General features: G+C 53.4%; 1 protein-coding gene across 3 annotated transcripts; it reads right to left on the bottom strand.

Annotated features, from left to right (window-relative positions):
* Positions 1-917: 917 nt before the first annotated feature.
* On the bottom strand, positions 918-19,988 carry FKBP6 (FKBP prolyl isomerase family member 6 (inactive)). 3 transcript variants are annotated; one of them, XM_075905024.2, is made up of 9 exons: positions 19,475-19,988; positions 18,923-19,064; positions 17,691-17,780; positions 17,363-17,565; positions 8,149-8,268; positions 6,341-6,535; positions 5,884-5,993; positions 4,301-4,433; positions 918-1,401 (listed from the first exon to the last, which is right to left on the bottom strand). In XM_075905024.2, exons 1-9 carry the CDS (start codon positions 19,511-19,513, stop codon positions 1,369-1,371), a joined length of 1,065 nt encoding a protein of 354 aa, XP_075761139.1. In that variant the 5' UTR covers positions 19,514-19,988; the 3' UTR covers positions 918-1,368. The 3 variants fall into 3 exon arrangements, with proteins under 3 accessions (XP_075761139.1, XP_075761140.1, XP_075761141.1); XM_075905025.2 differs by having other exon boundaries at positions 18,923-19,040; XM_075905026.2 differs by having other exon boundaries at positions 4,343-4,433; positions 19,475-19,986.
* Between the last annotated feature and the right edge of the window lie 771 nt (positions 19,989-20,759).

Here is a 20,759-nt window from a genome sequence, read left to right as displayed (position 1 = left end):
CCACCGCTTTTTTCCGGCTTTTAAAAAAGCCGGAAAAGAGCGTCTACACTGGCCCCGATCCTCCGGAAAAAGCACCCTTTTCCGGAGGGTCTTATTCCTACTTTGAAGTAGGAATAAGACCCTCCGGAAAAGGGCACTTTTTCCGGAGGATCGGGGCCAGTGTAGACGCTCTTTTCCGGCTTTTTTAAAAGCCGGAAAAAAGCGGCGGACATTTTTATTTAAATGCCGCGGGGGATATTTAAATCCCCCGCGGATTTCCCTACGACGACTCGTGAAATTTACATGCCCCTTCCGGAAAAGGGGCCAGTGTAGACGTAGCCACAGTGTGTGACGTAGTGGGGGTACTTGCTGGGCTGTGGTGACCTCTGCTGTCTGGAGCAAGATCCAGCAGGGAAAACCTCACTATGCAAAGGTGACGCCAAACCTGTTGAACCAGACACCCCCCATGGAGAGGAACAAAGGAAGGTGGAATGCTGCCCTGGCTGGGGGGGGCAGGGCTGGAAGAGTGTGGGTTAGTTGCTGTCTGGGAGCATGGAGGAGACAGCCTAGGGAAAGGGGCTGGAGTTTAGGGGCCCAGTCTCCCCCATCTCAAGGGGGCCTGAGGCATCCTAGCCCAGCTCTGTGACCAGATTACATCTGTGCTGTGCTGTATCCTGGAGAGGCAATAAACTTCCTCTATTCCACCGGCTGGTGCAGTCTGTTTGTGCCATTTCGGGGTGCAGGAGAAGGGGGACCCCCAACGCGCCGTCACACTTGGAATGTTAGTGTCAACATGCAGGAGAATGTTGCCAGAGCATAACATTGTCTAACAAGTGAAGCAGCCATCTGGCTAGCAAGGTAAATCCAATTGTGTTTTCAATTTTGTTTAAGGAAGTTACTTGCTCTCGTGCAATAAGCTGGGACCAGTTCTGATACAATTATTTCCCACAGATTTGTTTATATCTTCAAAACTAAACACGATTTTAAACAATGTTTCTAAGAACTATCTGTAAATACAAATTCTATGGCATCCGACTTTGATTTACATATTTCCTCGGAGCAGCCCAAAACTAGGAAGAGGAAGGAGAAGACAGAGGAAAAATTTGCTTCAAAATAAAGTAACTGTTTCTGTGACTAATCAAAGACTCCCTTAATTAGAGAGATTGAAGCCCAGGGCAATCTCTCCTTTTCTACAGCAGAGCTTAATCTCATTTTCAAACATTGATCCTTAGGCTTTCACAAACAGGAATGAACATCTGGAAAAATAGGCTGCATGTATATAACTGAGAACAGGCTTGCAGGCTCCTCAATTCTGAGCTCTCCAAATGAAACAACGGTCCTTCAACTTTCTTCCCAAAGCACATGGGATAGAGGTCGGCTTCCTTCCTGTTATGGAACCATTCCTTTCATCTGCAGAGGATCCTAGAACAAAAACCCACAATCAGTAGCATTCACAGCCAATGGGAGCTTTGGGAAGCAGTGCCCGGGTCCACGCCGCTTCCCACCACTCCCATTGGCCAGGAATGGCATTCCGTGGCCACAGGAGCTGCGATTGCCAGTACCTGTAAATATAGTGGACACGGCCCACCAGGGGCTAACCCTGGCAAATCATCAGTGTCATTGCCCACCCCAGGTTAGAACCTTGCTGGGTTTCTGAGCTTGGGCTCCTGTCCTACCCTGAACATCTACACTGCTATTTTTAACATCGAGCACAAGGCTGAACCAGCAGACCCAGGCTCCAAGACTCAATGCTGGGGATCTTTCTGTGCTGTGCACATGCTGGGCCTGTATCTCTCCAGAAGGTAGGTTGCAAGTGGAAAAAATGCAATGACAGAAGACAGAAAAAGTACCTTTTCTTATCCTTTCGCCCTATGACTAACCAGAAACAGATTTGGACAGCAACTTCTAGAGGTATCTTTCTTTCACACACACACACTTCCGACAGATCAAATCATTTAGGCTGTGTCCAGACTCAGGGGTTTTTTTCGAAAAAAGTAGCCTTTTTTCGAAAAAACTTCACCTGCGTCTAGACTGCAGCCGCGTTCTTTCGAAATTAAATCGAAAGAACGCGGCTTTTCTTTTGACGGCGGTAAACCTCATTGCACGAGGAAGAAGGCCTTCTTTCGAAAGTTCCTCTTTCGAAAGAAGGCGTTCTTGAATGTAAATAGGGCTTCTTCGAAAGAGAGCATCCAGACTCACTGGGTGCTTTCTTTCAAAAAAGCAAGCCGCTTTTTCGAAAGTTCCGCGTGCAGTCTAGACGCTCTCTTTCGAAAGAGCCTCTTTCGAAAGTATCTTTCGAAAGAGCCTCTTTCGAAAGAGGCTTGCAGTCTAGACATAGCCCCAGAGACTATCAGTGACTACTTCCTAAAACGACACTCTACAGCAGCATGGAATAAGGAAACAGTTAAATGCCTTAAGTTTTAAAGCATTTTCTTGTTTTCCTTTATTGTATGCTTAGTGAGGGGTAGAGAAAATTCAGGGTTACAATGGGAATAATGCCAGTGCAGACACAAAACCCTAGACCACACTTAATTGTTTAAGTGTTGTAGAAGCATGCCAGGATTTTATCAACACCCTTCCCCACACTGGACCCGAAAAGCCCCTACGCGCAACTGTGGCATGGGCTTGTCCCACATGTGGAACAAAAGCTCATTCTCAAAGCGGAGGGTGGAATGCTGCTTTCTGCTCCAATGTGTTTCGCTCACCTCCCAAAGGTTACCAGGTTCTCAGTTATATCTGCCAAAGGGAAGAGATCCTGGAGTTAATCAGCAGGCAGTTTGGGTTTATTAGACATGTAAGTCAGTGTTTCCTTTGGCTGGGCTCTGGCAGATGCTCTGGTCATAGTGAATGCTTCAGATCTCCCTCAGCATAGGGCAACATGGATTCTTTACGTTTCGGACTCTCACATCCAAGATCATCTCCGTACTGACCCTTCAGCCTTGGCAGAAGGCATCACAGAACCAAAGTGCCCTCTGCAGGGCCACTGATCCTGAGGGAGGATAGCTTCCCTGCTGTGCAGTTCTGGAAGCTACGAGGTTCATCAGTCTCTGTGGACAGGTTTGTTAGATTTTAAGAGACAGGACTGGGGTGGGAGGATGGAGTGGTTTCTAATCAGAGACCACGTGTTCACTTCCCGGAAGATCAAGGCTGTGGCGGCTGAGCCTCCAGAGTTCAATTTAGTGGGTCTAGTAAAGACCCACTAAATCAAAAACTGAGGGTACCCCATCAATACGGGAACTCCAGCTCCTCACGAGGAGTAAGGGACGTCAACAGAAGCATTTCTCCTATTGATTTCTTGCTGTGAGACAGAGCTGAAGCTCAGTTTAAGGTACATCAACTCCAGCTACAGTTTTTACATAGGTGGAATTGTGTACTTAAACTGACCTTTGGCTGTAGCGTGGACCTGGCCTGCACCTGAAGGTGACTGTATCTTTCCTGTATTGCAGATTAGATCCAGTGTGTGACTAGCGGACACCACTAGTCTTGACTTAAGCCATGTCTGCGCCTGGGAAACTGAGATTACTGGCCAGCCTACTCAGCTGCTTTCACAAGGGCACAGCCACTTACTTTGAGTGCAGTGGACTCCACTATTGAGTTTGATTTAAGCGCCTTCAGCTCCAGATGAGAGTTAGTAGTCAGGATGCTTGGGAGACAGGTAGCTCAGATGATCTCAGCCAGGATCAGACCAGATATGTAGGGTTGTTTTCATCCCTTCCATATAAGCACTTGATTGTGGCAAAGGGGGCACTCCAGCCCACTCAGGCTGGAGGTGTTCTTATTGCCAGTTTAGGGATCTCATAATCCACTGATCTGCTGCTAGCCTGCCCCTGAAAGCATACCTTTCCTCAAAGTGCGGATGCGCCACAAGTCCAGAAGTGAGTGTTGGACTCTATGGGTACGTCTATACTGCAGAGGAAAATTGAAGCTGCCACTGTTAACCTTCCAGGGCTCGAATCAGTTAAGACAGCTAATTGGAACCAAGAGGGGCACTCCAGTCGATGCCAGCAGCCCTGCTTTCATGAGGAGTAAGGGAAGTCGAAGAGTGTGCTCCTCTTGACTGCCAGCAGCATAGAGAGCACCGAACACCGAGTTAAGCCTCTTCGACTTCAGCCATGCAATTAACGTACCTAAAGTTGCATATCTTAACTCGACTGTCCTGTAGCGTAGACGTACCCTGCTACTGCCCCCCTTCACTACCCACACTCCCATGATGGGTTCCTCCTCTGCAGCTTCCAGGGACAGCAGAGAAATTCTGCCCCAGTTTGTGGTTACCAGGGAATACAAGCCCAGGCAAGACAGGAAGATCTGAAAAGAAACAGACCTGTTTCAAGCCACATGCTGCTCCTGACAGTTTGTTTGTTACCTTTAGTTCTGGTCCCACAGGAGAAGAGCTAACAGGAGCAAACATTCGGCAGCACATTTCCTTCTCTTTATCCATATAGTCCCTGTAACAGCTGCAAAAGAGAGCGCATCGTTACAGGATGGCGACTTCTACAGCTAAAGCAATGTATACCCCCCATACTGAAAGAAGAGCTGCTCTGAACAGGGCTGTTCTGGGGCAGGGCCACAGGTGTAAATGGCCATCACCTTTGACTGAATTAAAACACTTCGCTTTTTATCTTACACAAACACAAGTATGTGCCAGTGTTGGAGAAGTCCGAGACCATGTGTTTTTTTGAACCAGAACTGCCACCAAGTGAAATAGCCACTTCCCTACAGACACACAAATATCACCTTGAAAAACGAGCTTATTCTTCCCAGTTTGGAAACCTGGGAAAACCAGGAGGGTATATCTAGGAGGCAGAGAAGATTCAAATAGCATATCTGTGGAGACCCAAGCAGAGCTCACAGGAAAGCAAGTCAGCCCAGATGACACTTGTTCACATCATGGAACCAATGTTCCTGGCCTCTCATGATACCAGGCCCCCTTCACGTTCTCGGTACTGTATTTCCTCTAGGCTAATTCACAGGAAGAGCAATGAACTAGGAGACTGCAATCAGTCCAGGCAGTACCAGAGCTCAGTGAGCAGTTTGCGACCCCGCAAGCACTTCACCGAAGGCAAGATGCTGTCATGCCAGAGAGCTGGCGAGAGAAACGTTCTGACATATCGGAGCTTTCACCTTTTCTACTTCAGCCCACTGCCTGCCCCCATTTGAGCAGTTAGCCAAGTAAGCATAACATTTCACTGGTTAACTGATTAAACAGGATTTTACATTCCTAGCTGCAACCGCATGTATCAGGTCCCTGTTAGTTTTCCTGCTTCCGGTAACTAGGGAGCAAGGGGAAAGTGCAGAACCTGCTGCATCCCTCTTGCTCCTGGCTGCCCAGGGGAGAGATGCAGCAGACTCTGCACTTTCCCCTCACTCTCTAGTCACAGGCAGACTATAGTCAGCTAGCTGGCTCCTTGTCAGAGCACCACACCAGCTCACTTTTACCGCTGAAACTAACCAGCACGTCCTAAAGGAAACAGAATCTTATCACAGTGCTCTAGTGCACAATGTTTTACTGATGACAAGATTATTTCAGCAGTCCCCATCTAACCTGTCATCAACAGCCATCCTACTCAATTGAAGTGACAGCAGCTGCAACAGCAACACCAACTTAGACAATTGTATGGAAACAGTGGATCTGTCATCCACTCCTGTGTCACACTTAAGCACTGCACCCACAAATCAAAGTAAATCTCCCCACTTTCTTAAAAAAAACTTGTTTCCCACGGTTCAACCTTTTGCTGCCTTAATCCTTACAAAAATTAGTCTGCTGGCTCAATAATTCTTTCTAGAAAGAATCTTTAGACAGTTATTTGCCTTGTGGAAGGTACTGAAGTGTGAGGGGCCTGGAGGGGGGGCATCTAAGCATTCTCCCCCCCAACTTTACACAACAGCTAAAAGGAGTTCTCTCACCTGGCCAACTTTTTCAGCTCATTGTTAATATCATGGTTAAAGGGCTGTTCCTTTTGAGCTCTGACAAGGAAATCCCGAGCTTTTTCGTACTCTGTCAGAGAGAGACAAGCCTGTCATTGAGAGAAAGACAAGAATTAGAGAACAAATATCTACTCACAGCAGCGCTTCAGGATTACTTTGTGGGAATATAGGTTTCCATTTTTGGAACAATTGTCGGGGCCCATCAAAGAATAGAGCTATGCAACGTATTGCAAAAGGTCAGCGTGGGCTCACAAATCACACTAGCTATTATGGTAGCCAGTGGTTCACAGCATATCTGAAAGCCCGGCTCAGGATTTCTAACAGATGTCCTGAGTGGCTCATTTTGGCCTATTCTAGGTCTTCCCCCAGACCAACAAGGCTGAGGTTTAGCTTGCGGCAACCTCTTATCCCAACAGAGGAATCCACTGTTACTCACCTGGCCACACCTGAATAGTGCTTTGGCATTTCTCTTGTCAATCTCCAGTGCCTTTTCGCCGTATGTCAGAGATCGGACAGGACGCTCCAGCTTCAGGTAAGTAAACGATAGATTGAGAAACACCAGCAGTTTGGCAGCGTCAATCTGGCATTGCTCATCCCCACTGGAAGCCCTGCGACACAGGATCAAGGAAGCCTGGACAGATGGGGTTAAAAAAGCCACAGAAATAATGGATGGGGCATATGTTTGGGGAAACTGAGGACTTTCTGATCACTGATCTAGAGACACACATCAACTTAACCATCTTTGAAACAAAAAACAAACCAAAAAATGGCATTTAGGAGGATGCAAACAGAACGAATCAGGTCAGTCTCTGCGTTTGTGGCACAGCATACCTCTTCCCCTCCTAAGGATGTTAAATTGTATTTAATTAGCTAATCGAGTAGTCAATGGAATTTCCATTGACTACTCGATTAGTTGATAAGGAGGGAGGAAACTGCAAAGCGTCACTGTGGTTCTGTCTTTTAAGTGTAGTAACAGCCAGGTGGTTTTTAAGCTGACTCCTCCCAGCCAGCTCCTACTCCCCCTGATAGAGGCAGCAAGAGGGGGGAGAAGCAACTACTCAAGTAGTGACTTGACAAGCCTAGGCTTATCGACTACTTGCTTACATCCCTACCCTCTTCTGCTTCTTGCTGATTGACAGGGCTTGCCGAACTGCGGCGAGCCCCGCTTGCCAGCCACACTGTCCGGCGATCTGCGCAGGCACAGATCACCCGAACCCAGCTCTTCCAAGTTGCAATCTACTCGCCACGGGTGAGTAGACTGTATTATTTATCGAGCCCTGCTGATTGACATTAGACTGGAGACTATGTTTGTTTTTTATTTTAAAGTGCTTATTTCACTGTTAATGCTACAGAGGTTTTTCGGTGTTTGTTTGGGGATTTTCCTCTTATTAATATATACACTGCAGAAAGGAAAATCCTACAAATTTTACAAGTATGGGTGATAGAAGAAACCATCCACAGAAATTGTGTTTAAGTACATCCCCACGTAGGCAAAAGTAGCAGCAGGAAAAGTATCCTCAAAACATCTTATAAGACACAAACACCTCTGTCCCAGCTAAAGACTAGGACCATAGAACAGATCTTGTGGCACTAGAAATAAAAAGATAAAGTCTCTCAGCAACTAGTGATGGGATCATGTTTCCCTGTTGGAAACTAACTACGAGTAAAAACTTCAAAAGCGCTTATGTGATTTAGAGGCATTAGACTTGTAATACGTCTTGGCAATCTGAGTGCCTAAGACATTTCTGAAACATTTATCTCAGAGCTCCCTCCCTACATGGGGCCATGCGATAGGAATAGGTCATCCTCCTGCTGTAGAAAGCTGTGCTGGGAGATTCCAGCGAGATGATCGTAGTAAATGAAGTAACTATGTTCTAAATCTGCACAGCCATTTCTAGAACCTGAGTTATATTCCCAATACACCACCCATCTTTACATTTCCTAACTGGTACCAGCAAGGTGTAAATGTGGGAGAAGGGGGATTCAATACTAGTACCAGCCCAGACTTCCTTTCATTGCTGCTCAACACATACCTTGGCTGAGCATACAAAAGCATTGGATTAATACTGACCTTAAATTATCAACTCCTAACACAATTGAACACATTAGTTTAATGATGTCTCCCAGATATATTGTGCTAGAGGGTAATTGCTCGCTAAACTGTCTTCCACTTTGTGCTTTCAGCTAATGCTTAGCCATCATTTTACTGTCGTCTGCATAACCCTGTTCTCAGGGTTTCATTACCCGCTTGTATCTATCTTTGGCATCCATGAAGCGCTTCTGGCGGAAGAGGTAATTGCCAAATTCCCTCTCTGTGTTTGCCACCTTCAACACCTTCTGAAGTGGGAATGTACCCTGCTGCTCCTGCGTACAGAAACCAAAATTCAGCCATTTAGTAGACACAAAATAGGAACACTAAGACTAGCAGGAAGCACCTATGACACTCCTAAGTGGTCACACAAGGGAGTAACATTCCAAAGTCTAACTCAGGGGTGGGCAATAATTTTCACAGGGGAACCACTTAATGAATTTTGGTATGCAGATACTGGCCAGCTCCGCCCCAAGAAGGGGCAGGGTCTAGGAGAAAGAGGTGAGACTGGGGACTAGCCTTACCCCAGAGTTGTCTGGGGCCAAAGGCTTTGAAATAAAAACACAGCAAAGGGCTCCTGACTCCTGACCCCACCACTACCACCCGCATTGCTGTGGCTATTTAAAGGACTCACAGCTCTGGCCCCTGCCATGAACCATTTAAACAGGATTCTGCTGTCTGAGCCACCCCTTGGAAATCTGGTGGCATAGGCAGCAGAATATAAAAAGAAAGTGGCCAGATGCAGTCTTCAGGGTCATCAAAGTGTTAGGTGGGCCAGATACGACTCTCAGGCTGCACCTTGCCCAGCCCTGGTCTAACCCATACAGAGTAAGCATGAGAATGGCCTCAAAAAGGACACAGAAGGACTGTAATGCCAATAGGCCTGTCTTTAGGATTAGAAGACATCCAAACAATGAATGATACCCAAAGGTCAGCTCAGGAGCAAAAGAAAATACCTTCCTCAACTGAATGAACATTGATACACATTGATGAATTTCCCAGGTGGGTCATGAATGACTCCAGTCATCCGAAGAAGTGGGTGGTGCCTACCATCTACATGTTTTGTTGGTCTATAGACACTTCTTGTTTAAGTATGTCCTTGAGCTGTTCAACCTAAATTCAGTTCCACTAGAGGGAGCTGGACTCCACGGTTCTTGTAGGACTAGAAATAATAAAATACCACCCTGACTAGCTTCCCCCCTTGGATTACTGGGAGCTATGGTGCAAATAAGCAAACACGTTTATTTGCAAACAAGCAAAGCCGTTTTAAGAACAGCAGCTTCCATTTGTTTAATGCTTCACACAGGATTCAATTTTCTTTAATTTACACTTTACAATGTTCTTGGGGGGGGGGGGGGAGGTTTCGACTGTGAAGGAAATCTGAAACATTTTAGAGCCAAACCTTCAACTGGTTGTAACCAGCTGTACCCCCTGTGACGGCGTCTTGGGGTTCCCCCGTCTCCTGCACCCCAAAATGGCACAGACTGCACCAGCCAGTAGAATTGAGGGTGGTTTATTGCTCCTCCAGGATACAGCATAGCACAGATGTAATCTGGTTACAGGAACTGGGGGCTAAGAGGCCTCAGTGCCCCCTTGAGATAGGGGAATCCCAGCCCCCTCCTGTGACGGCGCGTTGGGGGTCCCCCGCCTCCTGCACCCCGAAATGGCATGAACAGACTGCACCAGCCGGTGGAATAGAGGAAGTTTATTGCCTCTCCAGGATACAGCACAGGACAGATGTAATCTGGTCACAGAGCTGGGCTAGGGTGCCTCAGGCCCCCTTGAGATGGGGGAGACTGGCCCCCTAAACTCCAGCCCCTTTCCCTAGGCTCTCCTCCATGCTCTCAGACAGCCACTAACTAACCCTCTTCCAGCCCTGCCCCCCAGCCAGGGCAGCATTCCACCTTCCTTTGTTCCTCTCCATGGGGGGTGTCTGGTTCAACAAGTTTGGCATTACCTTTGCATAGTGAGGTTTTCCCTGCTGGGTCTTCCTCCAGACAGCAGAGGTCACCACAGCCCAGCAAGTACCCCCACTACGTCACAGTTCTCCCCCCTCCGAGAGCGAACTGAGCAGGGTCACTCCGCTCGTGACCTAGGGAAGTTCGGGTCCTCTGCATGGAAACCCACCCTGGGGACATGGGTGCTCCCCTTGACTCGGGCCGGCCGTGGCGAGGACCCACATGAGTTGGCTTCCCTCTGTCCACTCGCCACCCCACTCCAGGGCGACTGGCACAGGCCTGTCCTCGGGGGTCACACCCACCCTTTCACTGGCCTTGATCTCTGGCCAGGGTCTCTCGGGCCAGGGCCATGAGCCCAGTGAGCCTTCTCTGGACAGCCAGGGTGGCTTCCACCCCTGATGCTCCATCCAGGGAGGTCTTCCCCTCCCATAACTCTCTCAGCAAGCCCAGAGGGTCCTCTATCTGGGGTAGAGACCCCCAAGCCACTTTCCTACTGTCTTGGGCCTTCCCGCCCCTCTGGCAGGAGTCACAGGACCGGCAGTACCGCTGCACGGCTGTAAAGATTCCCGGCCAATACAAGTGCTGGAGCAGCCTCAGCCGGGTGCTCCGGATCCCCCGGTGGCCCCCAACGGGGACGTCATGGGCCAAATACAGCAGCTTGAGGCGATACTTTTGGGGGACGACCAGCTGCCGCTGGACCCTCCATGCCCTCACCTTCCTGGGGGGAAGCCATTCCCGGAACAGGAGTCCACGCTCCCGCAGGAATCTCTCCTGGCCACCTCTCCCCTGGGGCTGAGCTGCACAGAGGCCAGCCTGGTCCCTCAGCCTCTGCAAGGAGGGGTCTGCCTGCACCTCAGCCTGGAATTCAGCAGCTGAGGCAGGGATCGGGACCTGTTCCCCACCTTTGCCTAGGTCCGGAGTCCCAGCCTGGCTGGACCCCGTGTCCACTGGGATGGGACCCTGAGGACGCTGCCAAGAGTCCTTCCCTGGACCCACGTTGTCAGCCCCCCGCTGGCTCTGGCTCCGGGTAGTGACTGGAGCTCGCTGGGATTCATGGGGCCACTCCTCTAGGTCATTCCCCATCAGCACCTCGGTGGGCAAGTGCGGGTGCACCCCCACTTCCTTGAGGCCTTCCTTCGCCCCCCATTTCAGATGCACCCTGGCTACAGGCACCTTAAACGGGGACCCATCTATGCCCTTCAGGGTCAGCTGGGTGTGAGGTAGTATACAGTCTGGAGCCACTATTTCGGATCGGGCCAGTGTCACCTCCGCCCCCGTGTCCCAGAAGCCCGTCACCTTCCTACCATCCACCTCCAGGGGTATGAGGCACTCGCTCCGCAGGGGCCGTCCTGCCCCCACCCGGTAGACGGAGAAATCCACCTCCTGAGAATCAGACCTCCCAGGGGACGTGCACTGAGCATCCTTCCCCTCTCTCTGAGCTGAGGTTTGCCTGTCAGCCCCTGCCTCTGGGGCAGCCTGCCCTTCCTCCCGCCCCAGCCAGTTAACCCTGGAAGGTCCCTGGTCCTGGTGCACTGAGCCCTCTTGTGGCCTTTTTGCCCACAGCGATAGCAAGTTAGGCTTTGGGCTGTCTCTGTCCAGGCCCTGGCTGGTTCTCTGGGGCGCAGACGATCTGTTCCTTGGTCTCGCCCCGTAGTTGACTCCCTCCATCGCTCAGCCGAGAACCGGTCTCTGCACGGTTCCCTTTCTCTCCGGGACTCCCGTTCACACCCGGACCGGCTCTCCGTGAACTCGTCCGCCAGCCTCCCGGCCTTCTGGGGGTTCTCTGGCCTCCGGTCCTTGAGCCACAGCCTCAGTTTGGGTGGGCACGCTTCATAGAACTGCTCCATCAGGACCAGCTTGAGCAGCTCCTCTGCAGTCTGGGCTCCAACTCCAGACACCCGGGACAGGCGGGAGGCCAGATCCACATAGGTCTCCCGTGGCCCTTTCTGTACCCCCCGGAACTTCTTCCTGTACATCTCGGGGGTCAGCCCGAACTTGTGCAGCAGGGCCTCCTTGACTCGGTTGTAATCCCCTGGCTGTAGGTCCTCCAGCTGACTGAGCACTCAGGCCGCTTCCTGGCTCAGTGCAGGGACGAGCTCCTGCAGCCAGTCAGCTGGGGGAACCCGTTGCAGTCTACAGGCCCTCTCAAAGGAGCTGAGGAACCTGTCTATGTCGCCCATGTCCTTCAATTGGGCCACCACGGGCCTCTCCAAGCATCTAGCAGTCCCAGGATCCTGGGGCCCATCCGCACTGGGCACAGCCGGTGCCCCGCCGGTTCTCCGCTCTGTCATGGCCAGCTCATGCTGTCGCTGCCTCTCGGTCCTGGCAGTCCCTTTCTCGATCTTGGCGCTCCTTCTCTCCGTCCTGATGGTCCCCCTCTCGGTCCTTTACTTCCAATTCCTTTATCCGCAGCTGGATCTCCAGCCGCCGCAGCTCCGCTAGGCTGGCCCCTGCCCTAGATGGGCTACGGCTTGCAGGCCTCCCGGGAGATGCTGTCTCATCTCTCTGGTGGGTTCCAGCGCTCCTCCCCCTCTCTGAGCCTGACGCACTCTCGGGGGGGGGGGGGGGTCTGGCTGCTTCCCTTGGGGACAAGAACCTGGCCCTGTGGCTGGTCATTCTCTTCCAGCTGGGCAATCAGCTGGGCCTTGGTTGCTTTCTGCACAGGCAAGCCCCTCTCTCCGCACAGCCCCACCAGCTCTGCCTTCAAGAGTCGGGCGTAGGCCATCTGTCCGCTGGTCCCCTCGGTGCAGACTCACCAGTCTAGTGTTGCAGCGCCCCACGATTCCCAGGAACTGCTTCGCTCTGTCTCCAGCACGCTTGGCTCCAGTGCTCTTCCTTCTACGGCGCCTGGTCGCTCGCCGCTGGAAGCTCCATCCACGGGGTGCAGTGCATCCCACCCCTGACACCAGTGTGACGGCACATTGGGGTTTCCCCGTCTCCTGCACCCCAAAATGGCACAAACAGACTGCACCAGCCAGCAGAATTGAGGGTGGTTTATTGCTCCTCCAGGATACAGCATAGCACAGATGTAATCTGGTTACAGGAACTGGGGGCTAAGAGGCCTCAGTGCCCCTCTTGAGATAGGGGAATCCCAGCCCCCTCCCCAGTTCCTTCTCCCCTGTTTTCCAGCCAGGAACTAACTCACTCTCCTCCAGCCCTGCCCCCCAGCCAGGACAGCATTCCACCTTCCTTTGTTCCTCTCCATGGGGGTCAGCTGGCCAAACCAGTTGGGATACCCTCTTTGCATAGTGACTCATCGCTTGTCTGCCCTGTGGAACTACAGACAGCAGCCAGAGAGTTAGCAAGTTACCCCCCACTACGTCACACCCCCTGTGATGGCGCGTTGGGGTCCCCCGTCTCCTGCACCCCGAAATGGCACAAACAGACTGCACCAGCCGGTGGACGAGAGGAAGTTTATTGCCTCTCCAGGATACAGCACAGCACAGATGTAGTCTGGTCACAGAGCTGGGCTAGGATGCCTCAGGCCCCCTTGAGATGGGGGAGACTGGGCCCTTAAACTCCAGCCTCTTTCCCTAGGCTCTCCTCCATGTTCCCAGACAGTAACTAACTAAATTCCCTTCCAGCCCTGCCCCCCAGTCAGGGCAGCATTCCACCTTCCTTTGTTCCTCTCCATGGGGGGTGTCTGGCCACTGGTTCAACAAGTTTGGCACTACCTTTGCATAGTGAGGTTTTCCCTGCTGGGTCTTGCTCCAGACAGCAGGGGTCACCACAGCCCAGCAAGTACCCCCACTACGTCACAGTTCTCCCCCCTCCGAGAGCGAACTGAGCAGGGTCACTCCGCTCGTGACCTAGGGAAGTTCAGGTCCTCTGCGTGGGAACCCGCCCCGGGGACATGGGTGCTCCCCTTGACTCAGGCCGGCCGTGGCAAGGCCCCACATGAGCTGGCTTCCCTCTGTCCACTCGCTGCCCCACTCCAGGGCGACTGGCACAGGCCTGTCCTCGGGGGTCACACCCACCCTTCCGCTGGCCTTGATCTCTGGCCAGGGTCTCTCGGGCTGGGGCCATGAGCCCAGCGAGCCTTCTCTGGACAGCCAGGGCAGCTTCCACCCCTGATGCTCCATCCAGGGAGGTCTTCCCCTCCCATAACTCTCTCAGCAAGCCCAGAGGGTCCTTTATCTGGGGTAGAGACCCCCAAGCCACTTTCCTACTGTCTTGGGCCTTCCCGCCCCTCTGGCAGGAGTCACAGGACCGGCAGTACCACTGCACGGCTGTAAAGATTCCCGGCCAATACAAGTGCTGGAGCAGCCTCCGCCGGGTGCTCCGGATCCCCCGGTGGCCCCCAACGGGGACATCGTGGGCCAAATACAGCAGCTTGAGGCGATACATTCGGGGGACGACCAGCTGCCGCTGGACCCTCCCTGCCCCCACCTTCCTGGGGGGAAGCCATTCACGGAACAGGAGTCCACGCTCCCGCAGGAATCTCTCCTGGCCACCTCTCCCCCGGGGCTGAGCTGCACGGAGGCCAGCCTGGTCGCTCAGCCTCTGCAAGGAGGGGTCTGCCTGCACCTCAGCCTGGAATTCAGCTGCTGAGGCAGGGATCGGGACCTGTTCCCCAACTTTGCCTAGGTCCGGAGTCCCAGCCTGGCTGGACCCCGTGTCCACTGGGATGGGACCCTGAGGCTGCTGCCAGGAGTCCTTCCCTGAACCCACGTTGTCAGCCCCCCGCTGGCTCTGGCTCCGGGTAGTGACTAGAGCCCGCTAGGATTCATGGGGCCACTCCTCTAGGTCATTCCCCATCAGCACCTCAGTGGGCAAGTGCGGGTGCACCCCCACTTCCTTGAGACCTTCCTTGGCCCCCCATTTCAGATGCACCCTGGCTACAGGCACCTTAAACGGGGACCCGTCTATGCCCTTCAGGGTCAGCTGGGTGTGGGGTAGTATCCGGTCTGAGGGCCACTATGTCGGATCGGGCCAGAGTCACCTCCGCCCCCGTGTCCCAGAAGCCCGTCACCTTCCTACCATCCACCTCCAGGAGTATGAGGCACTCGCTCCGCAGGGGCCGCCCTGCCCCCACCCGGTACACGGAGAAATCCGCCTCCTGAGAATCAGACCTCCCAGGGGGGGTGCACTGAGCATCCTTCCCCTCTCTCTGAGCTGAGGTTTGCCGGCCAGCCCCTGCCTCTGGGGCAGCCTGCCCTTCCTCCCGCCCCAGCCAGTTAACCCTGGAAAGTCCCCGGTCCTGGGACCTGGTGCACTGAGCCCTCTTGTGGCCTTTTTGCCCACAGCACTGGCAAGTTAGGCTTTGGGCTGTCTCTGTCCAGGGCCTGGCTGGTTCTCTGGGGCGCAGACGATCTGTTCCTTGGTCTCGCCCCGTAGTTGACTCCCTCCGTCGCTCAGCCGAGATCCGGTCTCTGCGCGATTCCCTTTCTCTCCAGGACTCCCGTTCACACCCGGACCTGCTCTCCGTGAACTCATCTGCCAGTCTCCCGGCCTCCTGGGGGTTCTCTGGTCTCCGGTCCTTGAGCCACAGCCTCAGTTTGGGTGGGCACACTTCATAGAACTGCTCCATCATGATCAGCTTGAGCAGCTCCCCTGCGGTCTGGGCTCTGACTCCCGAGACCCACTTGCGGCAGTATTGCGCCAGGCGGGAGGCCAGATCCACATAGGTCTCCCGTGGCCCTTTCTGTACCCCCCGGAACTTCTTCCTGTACATCTCGGGGGTCAGCCCGAACTTGTGCAGCAGGGCCTCCTTGACTCGGTTGTAATCCCCTGGCTGTAGGTCCTCCAGCTGACTGAGCACTCCGGCCGCCTCCTGGTTCAGTGCGGGGATGAGCTCCTGCAGCCAGCCAGCTGGGGGGACCCGTTGCAGTCCACAGGCCCTCTCAAAGGAGCTGAGGAACCTGTCTATGTCGCCCATGTCCTTTAATTGGGCCACCACGAGCCTCTCAAAGCATCTGGCAGTCCTGAGACCTTGGGGCCCATCCGCACTTGGCGCAGCCGGTGCCCCGCCGGTTCTCCGCTCTGCCATGGCCAGCTCATGCTGTCGCTGCCTCTCTCGATCTTGGCGCTCCTTCTCTCGGTCCTGGCGCTCCCTCTTTCGGTCCTCTACTTCCAATTCCTTGATCCGCAGCTGGATCTCCAGCCGCCGCAGCTCCGCTGGGCTGGCCCCTGCCCTAGATGGGCTATTACTTGCAGGCCTCCCGGGAGACGCTGTCTCATCTCTCCGGTGGGTTCCAGCGCTCCTCCCCCTCTCTGAGCCTGACACACTCTCAGGGGGGGTCTGGCTGATTCCCCTGGGGACAAGATCCTGGCCCTGTGGCTGGTCATTCTCTTCCAGCTGGGCAATCAGCTGGGCCTTGGTTGCTTTCTGCACAGGCAAGCCCCTCTCTCCGCACAGCCCCACCAGCTCTGCCTTCAAGAGTTGGGCGTAGGCCATCTGTCCGCTGGTCCCCTCGGTGCAGACTCACCAGTCTAGTGCTGCAGCGCCCCACGATTCCCAGGAACCGCTTCGCTCTTTCTCCAGCACGCCTGGCTCCAGGGCTCTTGCTTCTACAGCGCCTTGTCGCTCACCGCTGGAAGCTCCATCCACGGGGTGCAGTGCATCCCACCCCTGACACCAGTGTGATGGCGCGTTGGGGTCCCCCGTCTCCTGCACCCCAAAATGGCACAAACAGACTGCACCAGCCGGTGGACTAGAGGAAGTTTATTGCCTCTCCAGGATACAGCACAGCACAGATGTAGTCTGGTCACAGAGCTGGGCTATGATGCCTCAGGCCCCCTTGAGATGGGGGAGGCTGGGCCCCTAAACTCCAGCCTCTTTCCCTAGGCTCTCCTCCATGCTCCCAGACAGTAACTAACTAAATTCCCTTCCAGCCCTGCCCCCCAGTCAGGGCAGCATTCCACCTTCCTTTGTTCCTCTCCATGGGGGGTGTCTGGCCACTGGTTCAACAAATTTGGCACTACCTTTGCATAGTGAGGTTTTCCCTGCTGGGTCTTGCTCCAGACAGCAGGGGTCACCACAGCCCAGCAAGTACCCCCACTACGTCACACCCCCACTGACTTCACTGGGCTGGAAGAGCATTTTTAGGTCACATTAAGCATCGCTAGATGCTTTATTTTCTTTGCAAGCTACAGGGCCTGGAACAGGGGGCGCTGATGCAATGAGATGGCCAGCGAGGTGTTCCCTTTATGAGAAAAAAGGTGTCCAGGTAATTTTACACAAGAATGACCATGCTGTCATTTTAGAAGAATGTAGGTAGAGACATAAAGAAGGTAATCAAGCCCCTTCACACAACATACTATGGGTGCTATTGCTGGAAGCTATTTTGAATATAAGTATCTGTCACCATCCTATTTCTGCAGCACCAGACATATGTTGCAGAGAAGACCACAAACAACAAAGACTTAAAATACAGTTCATGGCTCAAACCTACTTGTATAACTAACTCACAGTAGTCAAAGCAAAGAATCTGTCAGATTCAGACGAGTCTAGAAAGTCCAGCAGCTCTATCTCAAACAAGACGGTGGCATTAGGGGGAATCAGAGGAGGACAACCCAATGCTCCATAGGCATAACTTGGCATGAAGAGAAACCTTGCCAGCTCTCCCTTCTTCATGGTCAGCAGGCCCACCTCCATGCCCAGCAGTGTAATGTCTGGCAAGACAAGAAGTGCAACTTTTAATGTGAGCCTCAAAATCCTCAACTTGAAGGACTGATGTCTCAAAACCTGGTGTGCAAGCCACAGCTTTCCCAAAGTTCAGCATCTTCCCCAAAGTTACCTTCTCCAAGTTTCAGCAGCCTGGGATTCCTCCTATAGCTGTTTGTGTCAAAGGGCTTATCCATGTATTCCAAGTACCCAGAATATTTCACTGGAAGTGCCAATGCAAAGGAAAAAGGGCAGGACATGTTAGAGAATGTACATTATAAAACACTGAAGAAAACTGATCAATTTTCCAGTGGTGCAACTGCTAATCTCTCACACTCATTGTAATGTACAGTTTTTTGATTCTGCTCTTCCATGAGCTGCCAAAGGGCAGAGGGAGTACAGACTCCTCATGCTGGATACCTTGGTCAGCAAATAAACAGCATGGGGTTTGTTTAACTTAGTTCTGCATGGCAATTTTTACAATACAACTCAACTCTGCTAGCCAGTTGGTCATTTTCTCGCTAGAAGAGAGAGCTGATTTTAAAATGTGCATGCATTTAGTACTGGGGAAAGATGGACAGACCGAGACACAAAAACCCATGACCTAGCTGCCGAAACATCATTACCAAATTGGAACACCGCAATGTTTCACTGAGTCATGTGGCAGCTCTTGTGGCGTTAGTCCGCAGGCACTGCTTAGCCCCCTCCTCTGGCAGTTGCTAACTCAGGTATTGCTTCAACACTCAGGTTTGACCCAGATATCCCTCCACCATAACAGGAGAGTGGCCCGGACAAGTGTGAATGGTGCCACACACCAGGTCACCACAACACATACATGGCCCAGGCAGCGAGGACCAAGCCTGAGGAGTGGCACTGCAACTCTGGATACTGCAACATCCCAAGTGGAGAGCTGAACCCAGCCAGAGAATCAGATGCAGGTACCACCATTGTAAGGCAGACGCAGGATGGGCTCTACAACACCCTCCCCCAGGCTTCGCCCTTTCCCTGGGGGATTGATTCCAACACCTTCACTAGCCTATTTATAGGAAAGCAACAGCCATCAATACAAATGGGTCCTGAGCCCAAAAAGGCTGAGAACCAGTGGTCTAAAACAGTGGTTTTCATCCTTTTTTTTTTTTTTTTTTCATTTCTGCACTGCTAAACATTTTCAAATGGAGGTACAGACCCCTTTGGAAATTTTAGACAGTCTACAGACCGCCAGGGATCCACACATGGCTGGTGGAGAATACCAGCCACGAAGCAAATGTCAACATCGTAAAGCAGACGTGGACAGAAACATTTATACAGGGTACAAAACACAGACCTGCCCTTGGGTGGAGAACCCTGGTAAAATGCCCATGTTACCTACTACAGACGCATCCTGGGGCACCATTTCTCCCGTGCCAGCTCGGATCACCTCCTTCAACACCCCCTTGTCACCAGTGAGGCCCTGCATGCGCTGGCCCAGCTGCTGGTAAGGAGACTGTGGGCAGGAGGGAGGAGGCCCCTGAGTTACGATGGAGACACGTGTCAGGCCCGAGCACTGTGCGGACGCGCTGCGGGGCAGCCCCAGAGCTCTGCTGCCAGACCCGCCCCGCGCCCCGCAGTGTGCACGGGGGGAGGGGCCTGGACCCCGCCCTCACCCGCCGCCGAAGCAGCGAGGGGGCGCGGGGCCGAGGTACCGGGGAGCCGCTTGGCGTGGGGGGGGGGGGGCAGCCGCTTGGGGGAGCCGGGGAGCCGCTTGGCGGGGGGGGGGCGGGGCTGATTGGGGGGGCCGGGGAGTCCCGGACGCGCCAGTCGGACACTGTCCGTGGCGGAGGGGGGGGGGGCCGCTCCAGCCCGCGGGAACCTGGGCCCCACCCCCCACCCGTTGGGGGTTCGCCCTGAACCGTGCCCCGCCCCGGCCCCAGCGCGCGCCTGCAGCCCGTTGAGCGGCCAACGGCCGCGCCCCGCCATCGCCAACCGCCGCCGCCTCTCTACGCCCCGCCCGCCGGGCTCCCAGCCGCCAATCAGGCTCCGAGAAGCCTTCCCCTCCCGCGACGTGCCACGAGCCCCGGAGCCCGCGAGCTCCCGCCTCCCCAGCGGCCAATCCAAGGTCGGCGCTTCGCCGGTCTAACCAATCACAGCGTGGAAGCGGGAGACACGCAACCGCCCCGCCCACCGATGAAGTGAGGCATGCTGGGACATGTAGTTTCCTTAGCGTCCTCCCCCTCCCCCCGTGTGGCAGTGAGCTGTGTTCCTAGGGGGGCTCCATGGGGCACCCTGCAAGCTCCCTAGGACTTGGCAGCACCAGCTGGCCCTGCACAGTCCAGGGTGCCCTGCAGGCGCATGCGGGGGACTTGACACGGGGTGACTGGGGTCACCACATACAACGCACCGCCCCCAGACGCACCATCCACGCGTGGTCTACGCTCGCCTGGCTGACGTGGCCCATGGCTGTTGGGTGCCACGTCTGTGCTGCCACCGAGGAGTTCCAGTCAGGGCCTTATTGCAATATGGAAAGGCACCACCTGCCTCCCATTCCTGCCCTGTGGGGCTGCACCACGGCTCTAACTTCCCGCCCCCTTAACTCTCTCTCTCGCCTCCATCCTCAACTCCTGTTACTGTCCTATGTCCCCCACCCTCACTGCCAAGGCTGCATGTAACACTGCCTATACCTGCTTTGCAGTTCTTGTTTCCTCCTCCCTCCCTTCTCCATATCCATCTCCCTGAATCCCCATCCTCGCCCCTCACTATTTCTATTAGCTGTGCCACTCTTGCTGTACACACACGTTGACTTGGAACAATCTCTGTCTTCCTGGCATTCTCTCCCAAACCTTTTCAAATTCCTCTCTGAAAGTCTCTTCTTTCCGGACTCCTCCACAAAGATTCCCTCCCTTTTCATTCGTTACACATTTTCTCTCCATTGGTGTTAATGGTGCTTTATGGGCATGTTAAATGAAGTCGCTGCCCCAAGGAAGTTACCATCAAATGGGAGAGGAAACTCATTGTCATTACTCAATGGCCATAGTAGGGACTTGGGGAGAGAATGGAACAGTGGGAAAGGGTAATTTTAGGAGGGAAGCAGATGGCACATTTTTTTTGTAAGTTTATTTATAGATCACAAGCAGCTGGAGGAACAGAAGAATTTATCTATTTAATCTATTTCCATGGACTCTGCTCAATTGGACTGGATCCATGTAAACTCCAAACACAAAGGGCT

Source organism: Pelodiscus sinensis, chromosome 21 (genome assembly GCF_052426305.1).
Source record: "Pelodiscus sinensis isolate ZL-2025 chromosome 21, ASM5242630v1, whole genome shotgun sequence".
Lineage (NCBI taxonomy): Eukaryota > Metazoa > Chordata > Testudines > Trionychidae > Pelodiscus > Pelodiscus sinensis.
The sequence above is the reverse complement of the archived record's forward strand: the minus strand, read 5'-3'. Positions and strand labels throughout refer to the sequence as shown.

Excerpts from the sequence above, each read along its gene's own strand:
- FKBP6 (XM_075905024.2), bottom strand. The coding sequence starts at position 19,513 with ATGGCGGGGCGCGGCCGTTGGCCGCTCAACGGGCTGCAG. Across the intron at positions 17,566-17,690 it reads GCTGCTGAAACTTGGAGAAG|ACATTACACTGCTGGGCATG; the intron begins GTAACTTTGGGG and ends TTGTCTTGCCAG. Across the intron at positions 6,536-8,148 it reads CCAAAGATAGATACAAGCGG|GCTTCCTTGATCCTGTGTCG; the intron begins GTAATGAAACCC and ends CCATCTGTCCAG.